Below are 8183 nucleotides of genomic sequence, written 5' to 3'. Positions count from 1 at the left end.
CTCTTAAATTAGCGGAGAATTTCCTCACTCGGGAGCTGACATGTGACTAGATTGGGGGATGTCAAGCAAAGACGAGCACTATGCAAAGTTAATTTTAATTCCCGGTGAGGATTTCACATTCCAACTCTCTGTGACCCAGAGTAATTAGCTGAGATAACTAATGATTACTTACTTATTCGTTGTAATTATCTGGATTTCGCAATTCGCTGTGTAATTTATTAATACCCGTAATAGCCTTTTAGTGAATGACTCATTTAGAGGGCGAGGTAAAGTTTAGATTCTTCTCCAGTTCCCTGTTACAGTTGTTAATTTGACACACTCCTTTCTCTCTTGGTGATGCTTATAATTATCCAAACAATCTGTAATGTTTTACTGACTCTGTGGACATTATTGCTACATTCTGGCAAGTCCTTTCAGGTGTCTTTAGAACAATCATTACAAAGCATCGCTTGCAGGGTTATTTTCGGTATCATACGAACTAGTCAGTACCAACTATTTTATCGTTAAGTTACAAGTTCCTTCCATTCCATTCCATTGCCTCGCCAAACAAAAATGCGTGGCATGATATTATAATCGCAGTGAAATGTGACATAAGAAAACAATAACCAGAGAAAGTAAACAAAATAAGGTAGTTTATGGCATAGAAGAGTTACAACACTTAACTTGAATCTTAACCGTCAGAACCTTAGATGTCGATTTTTCAGTTATTCTTAGGATTTAACTTACAGGAAAACCTCATCGGGTCGTATGCGGACTATGCAAGCTAGGCACAGATGTAACAAATCTAATAATAAGCTCATCACCTATAGGAGGCGTCTTCCTAAAGCCACGAGGTTCAAAGTGAATAAATTTTCAAAATGTCCATTCGTATTTACTATTAACAGTTGAGAACATCGAACCACCTCCTGATAAGTTACAATCCGAAATTCTTTAAGTGTGAATTGATCACGATGGTTTATTGGAACGTGCAGTGTGCGATGTGTATTATCCTCCCTAGTAATTAGGCAAGTCTACACCTACTGTAATTAACCGTGGAAGGATAACTTGCAAATGTGTACTTACTGTTCATATTCCTTAAAGAGGCAATGTTAGCGTTTGTCCCCGGGTGCTGTCCAGGTGCATGCCCCGGTTCATACTAACAACTGTCATTTGTTAGGTTTGCATGGATGTGAGCTTGAATCATTACGTTTCTCCAATAATCACGTACCTCGGTCTCTTAAATGAAAGCAGTAGATAATACAGTTTTACATTGGAAATTGTCTTTGATGCGCCCTTTCTGGGTCTGGTTGTAAACAATAAATAACCCTCAAAGATTAAAATGTTTATAATTTGCCTCTTCCTTTTCAACGTTGGTGGGACTTGAAGAGCATGTTTGTGGAGGTGGACCAATAAAAATGTTTGTTTATTATCCACAAGCGAACTTCAGAAACATTTGAAAGAATGGGACAAGCGGAATTGAAAGTGGAAGTGATCTGTTAAGATGAGGTGAATGTTTTCCAATCCTGAAACGAGCGTTCTCAAAAAAAACAGACAAAATATTGGCCTCTTAGAAAGTGATCAGTGGCCTCCCATCGATCAACAAATGCAGCAATGCGTAGGGGGAAAAAACCCCATAAAACAAGAGAAACTTGAGCAGAGTACACAAGTTCAAAAACGATGGCAATAAGTAAGGGTTAACGTGAAATAAATGAAATATTCCGGAACCATAGTTTGTTTAGTCATTGTGAAATGATTACTACTCCTTTGCGTTTATATGTCACCTGACATGTCAATAGCTGTAAGATTAGACTGAATTCGTACGGAACCTGAATGAGTGCAAACGCTAACATTGTGGTGTGTGGCTGTTTAAACAGCCCAGCCCTGTAAATGTGAGCTAACCTACCGTATTTGTGCGTATGGTCATAGAACAGTTTGCTTAGTAAGAAAGAATGAATCGTCTGTAGAATCGCCTTTTGAAATAGGGGAGATATGTTCTGAGAGGCTTCGGGGGCACATTATATTTAAAATAATATTGACTTTGGGGATCCGCCTTTACGAACTCGCTCACGGTCTGTAATACTTCAGAAAGAGTCTACTCTCCCTCTGTTAGCAACTCTTCCCTTCTTTCAAAACAACGTTTACAAATACAAATAAAACTACATAATAAAACTTAAACTTGAATCATTGGTGGAAATGTTGAATGGTTCAACATTTCCACTAATTCCTCGTTAATAATAATACATTTACAGGTGCTGAAAGAGTGCTGTGATGCAGCCACAGGGAATTATGTTCTCTGATGTGGTTCACTGTTTAATTAGTCTACAGGGGGAAAAAGGGATGAATAAAGTAGTTCTGAACTGAAGGCGCTAATCCTATTATTATTTGCTATCATTTCGATATGAATACTGGTATTAGTGAATGCTATATCGCCGTAAATGCCCATTGTTGATATTCCAATGTTTTCCAACAATAGTAAACGTCTATTTTAAGCAAGATTACAGTTATCATTTGAATATTCTTGAATGGCGTATAATCCTCAAAACTGCAAGTCAACACCGGGGCCTGATCAAGACATATTTCATTTAATAGAAATGGTATTTATTTATTTTGAATTAAATCGTGCAAACGCGAAAGGTTTTCACAGTTGACTGTAGGTGGCATTAATTCCCCAGTTCCCACCGCTTTACAGTTAGCAACTTGTCATTTTCTAAAGATTAAAATCGTACGCATATCCAGAAGCTGTGGGCTTATTTTTGCCCTTGCTTTACCATAAACTAAACTGCTCTCTTGTACAACTGATCTGCTGCAAAACAGGTTCTGTTGTGAAAGAGACTCCTCGCTGGCAGGCTGAGTGTGCCGAGCTTTGACATCTGGCAGCCTCGAGCTCCTGGGACAGATCCTACTCTCCACAGACTCCCTGATTGGAGTCTAATAGAATATTTGCAATCTCTCCGAGGTACCTTTTACCCCTCACTGGCAATTCAGGCATTAACTGCCAAAGCATTAGCAACAAAGTCATGTCTCTATAACTCCTAAGCAAAACAACTCCGGTCTGTGGCTTAAAATAACTTGCATCACATCATGCACGTGTGTTAGCTGAACACGTTTTATTTGTCTTTTTGCAATAGAAATACGTATCTGTTAGTTAAAGCAAAACTTCCAACGGTACCTTTAACCGCCCCTTTACACCACCATAAAACACCATGATCAGGGCAACAGACAATATCGAATGAAAATACACTCAGGATTTCCTGTAAAGGTTTTAACCTTTTCTATGATGCCACTTATTCAGCAATAAAAATCAACAATGAAGTCAATAGATCACCTTTTATTTTAAAGACTGTGCATAATTTTACATATAAAGTAAAATGTACAGTGTTTCGTCTTTTAAATCTATGAAAGCTGCACGTTATTTTAAAAATACAGTTCGGAGCCTATAGATTTTATTCCAAAAACACGATGTTTATCCCATGCTAAGAACTCAAAAGCCAGTTTTTTTTTCTACAGATAAAGCTATCTACGCCCAAAGAGATATTAAACAAATACCCAGAACCACAACTGCAATGAAAACATACACCACAGAAGTCAAATATTACTAAAATGGCTCAACTTCGAAAGAATAGTCGAAGAATTTCTTAATGAAATAAGTCATTTAATAACCAGAATGTCAATAACTTAACACTGAATTACATCAATAAATAAAAAAGTAAAACCTCTCCAGAGCAAACAAAGAAACAAAATTTTAAGACACCATATACATACAGAAATCGTGCGCTTGTCACGTAAAAATGTTTCTGCTTTAACAGCAACACATCAAAATCTGTAAGAATATATCTATATGTGCATCAAGTTCATTGAATGATATTTACAATATTCAGGTACACAACCAGGTACCTTTATTTTATTATTTCTTTTTAAAAAGATAGGCCAGTACTAAAGAACGAAGTATTTCAGCAGTGCATCAATCGCCCGTGGTCATGAAAATTTGCAGATTTATTTTAATTTTCATAAACGCACCTCTAAACCTCTTCCCTCCAGTAAACAAAACACAAAGGATGACTTAAAAATAAACTGTACTCGAAATCGAAGCAGATCTCACGACCGTTACACCGACGTTGCATTTTTAATGATCGATCGGCAAAGATCAGGTCTTACACTCAGGGTTTGAACCTTTTTGTGCGTTGTCACAGAACGCAAAAGGGTAACCCAGGGAAAAAAAAATGCCGAAATAAAAACCGGTTGAAATTTGATACATATATATGCGCATGTTAAATCCTTTTCAATTTCCCTTTTATTTTGGACGGGGGCTGGTGGGGGTTGGGAGAAAAGGTGGCGTGTTGTCAGCCGAACATCAAGGATTTACATTTCTCCTCGAATTTTCCACCTTCTTCGTTACAGATACTTTTCAAAAGAATAAATACACGGACAATTCTTAACTTGTCCGATCATTTTTCTTACACTCTATGAATCAACGTACTATATTAAATATTAAATAATTCAATAACCCCTTTATTTACTCCTCTTATCACAACTTGAATTAAACAGGCGGAATTAATTCGAGTGAACACGAAATTAACTTTGGAGACGATTTGAATGAATAATTCAGGCTCAGAATGTTTGGTTGTAATCTAATAATAGCCTTCAGACACAAGGAGAGGTCTCCCGGCTGTTCACACAGCCATCCCCATTAACCGCGCAGAGATTTTTTATTGTTGTTGGGGGGTGGGCGGGGGGGGAGGAGGAAGGGGTTTCAAACTGAAATTTAAAGGGACATTGGAAGTGATCTAAAGAAAGTGCAGAAAGAGGGCAGTGATATGATGTGCCAAAACAAAATTAAGACGGACTTGTATATTTCTTATGATGATGGAAGAGCTCTGTGGAAAAAAAACATCAGTGCAATCATTAAACAATCGATAGAAAGAGACTGCACAGGAACTTGTATCAAATGTTCGAGTAAAAGTCCTGCTCTTTACTTCAGTCTAACGGGTCGGATGTGCCTGTACCAGTGTATGACAAGGCACAGAGGGAACAGAGGTGTAGAAAAGGTGACCCTTAGAAGAACGAAAAGAAAGAGCACAATCCAAAACACGAAGCTCAGATCAATGTTACAGCAAGTTTGCCAACACTATCATTTCAGTTCGGTCGGTACTCATTCGGTTGCTGTAAACGTAGCGAGTTACGATTGTTTGTTTCCAAAAAATTAAAAAAAGAGAGAAAGACATTGTTGCATTTGTTCATCTGTATAACCTGAAATTCTCAGTCTAGCGCAAAAGTCTCAGCTGGGGTTTTGGCGAGTCCAGGTTCGCTGGCAGTGGGGTTGGCATTGAGGAAAGAAAAGAAAAGTCTTACTTGTTGGCGGTGAGGTCCTTGCAGCCAAGTCCACGTGAACTCTCTCTCCATCAGGGGGCAGTGAGGGAGGGGGCAGGGGGGGGGGGGATGTACAGTCTGGGGCTTCTGTCCAGGAGGTCCGGCTAGTGGCCCGCGGAGTACTTCATGCGCTTCTGCTTCTGCCGCTGGTTGCAGAACCAGACCCTGACCACGTTCTTCTTGAGGTCGAGCTTCTCGGCGATGGCGGCGATCTTCTCGGAGGAGGGCCGCGGCTGGATGGCGAAGTAAGCCTCCAGCGAGCGCTTCTCCGGGGCGGCGATGGAGGTGCGCTTCCGCTTCTTGTCGGCGCCGTTGAAGAGCTCGGGCTTGCTGAGCTTCTCCCGGTGCGACTTCTCGGCCTCCTCCAGCCAGGCCTGCAGGATGGGCTTCAGCGCGATCATGTTGTTGTGCGACAGGGTCAGCGACTCGAAGCGGCAGATGGTGCTCTGGCTGAGCGAGCCCACGCCCGGGATCTTCAGGTTGGCCAGCGCCGAGCCCACGTCCGCCTGGGTCACCCCCAGCTTGATGCGCCGCTGCTTGAAGCGCTCGGCGAACGCCTCCAGGTCGCGGGGGTCGGCGTCCACCACCTCGCCCAGGCAGCCCGGCGCCAGCCCCCCGTGCGGGGAGGCCAGCCCGTGGCCGTGCCCGTGGCCGTGAGCGTGCCCGTGGGCGGCAGCGGCGGCCGCCGCCAGGCTCATGGCCTGGTGCATGTGGTTGATGGCGGCCATGTGGGGGGGTGGCGGTGGGGGAGGCGGGGGAGGTGGAGGGGGCGGAGGAGGGGGCGCGCTGGGGGGGGGGCGGCGACACCACGCTGCCGTCCGGCCCGGTGATGGTGGGCAGCCCCAGGCCCGGCGACATGTGCTCCAGCAGCTCGCCGTCCAGGTTCTGGGGCGGCGGGTGGTGCTGCTGCTGCTGCGGGTGGTGGTGCGGGTGCTGCTGCTGGGGGTGGTGCTGGGGGGGGTGCGGGTGCGGGTGGTGCGGGTGCGGGTGGTGCGGGTGCGAGGGCAGGGCAGGGGGGTGGCTGCTGATGGACGCCGAGCTGGAGCTGCACGGGATGCTGTTCATGGTGTGGTAGCTGGCGTCCGGCTTGAACGGCTGGCTCTTGCTGCTCGCAGCTCCAATCTCCACCGCCGCCAGCGCCTCAGCTCGGCCCACCAAACTTTCATCCAGCCCGCCGAATATATTGCTCTGCAATTGCAAATAGAATGCAGACATTCCTGTCAGCAGGGAATTCTCTCCACTCCAGGATTAAAACATTTCCAGAATGTTAAAAACACACACACACACACACACAACCACCCAGGTCATAAAAATTAATATGAAAGGCAAGCCAATCTGAATACATAAGTTGAAAGTATCCGAGGTGTTGGGTGATTTGCTGTGCAGACATGAAAAAAAAACATCAAGCAGACGAGGGGGGGAGTGAGATGAGGGGGTGGGAGGGCGCTGGGTGGATGGTGGAAGAGGGAGGGGGGGGAGGAGGAGGAGGGTGGGGGTGTGGGGGTTCCTGCTGTCAAACTTGTGCCTTTAAGCGGTGATTATGCAGATGCATACATACCGGGGCTGTCGGCAAGTACACTCGGCACATCGTCTCGGAGCTGCCGCCTCTGCCGCTGCTGCTGCTGCTGCTGGACGGGGACAAGTTGGAGGCAGGCGACGAGTGCAGGCTGGAGTACTTGGGTTCGGCCAGGCTGGAGGAGGAGGAGGAGGGGGAGGAGGAGGACGGCGGCATGCCGAACGCCTGCTTCCCGTTCAGCGGCATCATCATCATCATGTTGGGGCGGGGGCTCGAGGCGCCCGCTTGGAATGCCGCGCGGAGCTGGCCGGGTCTCGCGCCGCCGCCGCTGCTGCTGCTGCTGTTGCACACCTTGCCCGAGCAGGTGGCTCGTGGCAAGACATGAAGGGACCTTTTCCCCGGTCACTCTGTGTGTGTGCGGGAGAGAGACAGAGGGAGCGCGCGCGTGTGTGTTCTCTGTTGTGTGTATCAACTCTCCGGCTGCCAGTGGGCGCGTGCTGCTGTGAGCCGATGCTGAGCGCCTATTGGTCGCAGGCTGGCTCGGCTGCACCGGGGGTCTCACGGGCGGGAAGGCGCTCGCGCTCCAGCCTGTCGCGTTCCATCCACCTGGTGGGAGCCGAAGGGAAACAAAAAAAAACCCAGACCTTGCACTCCGGAGAATCTCGGCCCATTAGCATGTCCGTGGGATAATACGCATGCGGGATGCTCTCCCCAAACCACCCACCCGTTTCGACGCGCTCACGATAGTTAGCAGCCCCTAAATAAGGGCTGATGATTACCCCACACCGATTCTGTTTTCCCCGCAGAATTACCAATCTACAGATACTGCTGCTAAATTAACATTCTGTAGATTTCTATTAAAAGGAGCACCAGTCGAACTACAGTATTCATGTTTTGGTTTTGGTTTCGTTTTAGGTATCTATCTGCGACGCGAAGACTTCAATAATATGTTTCATTGTGGCTGACTTTCCACTTTATGACACAGTATATTCTAAATTATTTTCAAACTAGAGATATTTTCCGCATTCTTATATATGTAGAGTACTTAATGCTTAGATGTTCAGCACTACTAACCTTGCAAAATATTTACCAAATATTGCATTCATTTGGCATATTGTCTATTAGGTTGGTGGAGATTTTGAGTTTGTATAACCTTCCTGCAATTTCAGTGGCAATCAGGAAATTATATTGCACCACTACTCTTCTCAAAGCACGGTGAAACAAAATAAATCAAACTTAAAAGCTTGACTATCATTTAATTATCGCGCGAACAGCGCTTTCACTGCACCCGAAAAGAAGTTGAGCAACATCTCTAAGCAAA

General features: G+C 45.3%; 1 protein-coding gene across 1 annotated transcript; it reads right to left on the bottom strand.

Moving 5' to 3' along the window:
- Positions 1–5450: 5450 nt before the first annotated feature.
- Positions 5451–7078, bottom strand: pou4f2 (POU class 4 homeobox 2). Its single transcript, XM_060830460.1, has 3 exons — positions 6905–7078; positions 6150–6534; positions 5451–6097 (listed from the first exon to the last, which is right to left on the bottom strand). Exons 1-3 carry the CDS (start codon positions 7076–7078, stop codon positions 5451–5453), a joined length of 1206 nt encoding a protein of 401 aa, XP_060686443.1.
- Positions 7079–8183: the final 1105 nt, after the last annotated feature.

Source organism: Hemiscyllium ocellatum, chromosome 1 (assembly GCF_020745735.1).
Source record: "Hemiscyllium ocellatum isolate sHemOce1 chromosome 1, sHemOce1.pat.X.cur, whole genome shotgun sequence".
Taxonomy (NCBI): Eukaryota; Metazoa; Chordata; class Chondrichthyes; order Orectolobiformes; family Hemiscylliidae; genus Hemiscyllium; species Hemiscyllium ocellatum.
The sequence above is the reverse complement of the archived record's forward strand: the minus strand, read 5'-3'. Positions and strand labels throughout refer to the sequence as shown.

Excerpts from the sequence above, each read along its gene's own strand:
- pou4f2 (XM_060830460.1), bottom strand. The coding sequence starts at position 7,078 with ATGCCGCCGTCCTCCTCCTCCCCCTCCTCCTCCTCCTCCAGCCTGGCC. Across the intron at positions 6,535-6,904 it reads TGTACTTGCCGACAGCCCCG|AGCAATATATTCGGCGGGCT; the intron begins GTATGTATGCAT and ends TTGCAATTGCAG. Across the intron at positions 6,098-6,149 it reads GCCGGACGGCAGCGTGGTGT|CTCCCCCACCGCCACCCCCC; the intron begins CGCCGCCCCCCC and ends CACCTCCCCCGC.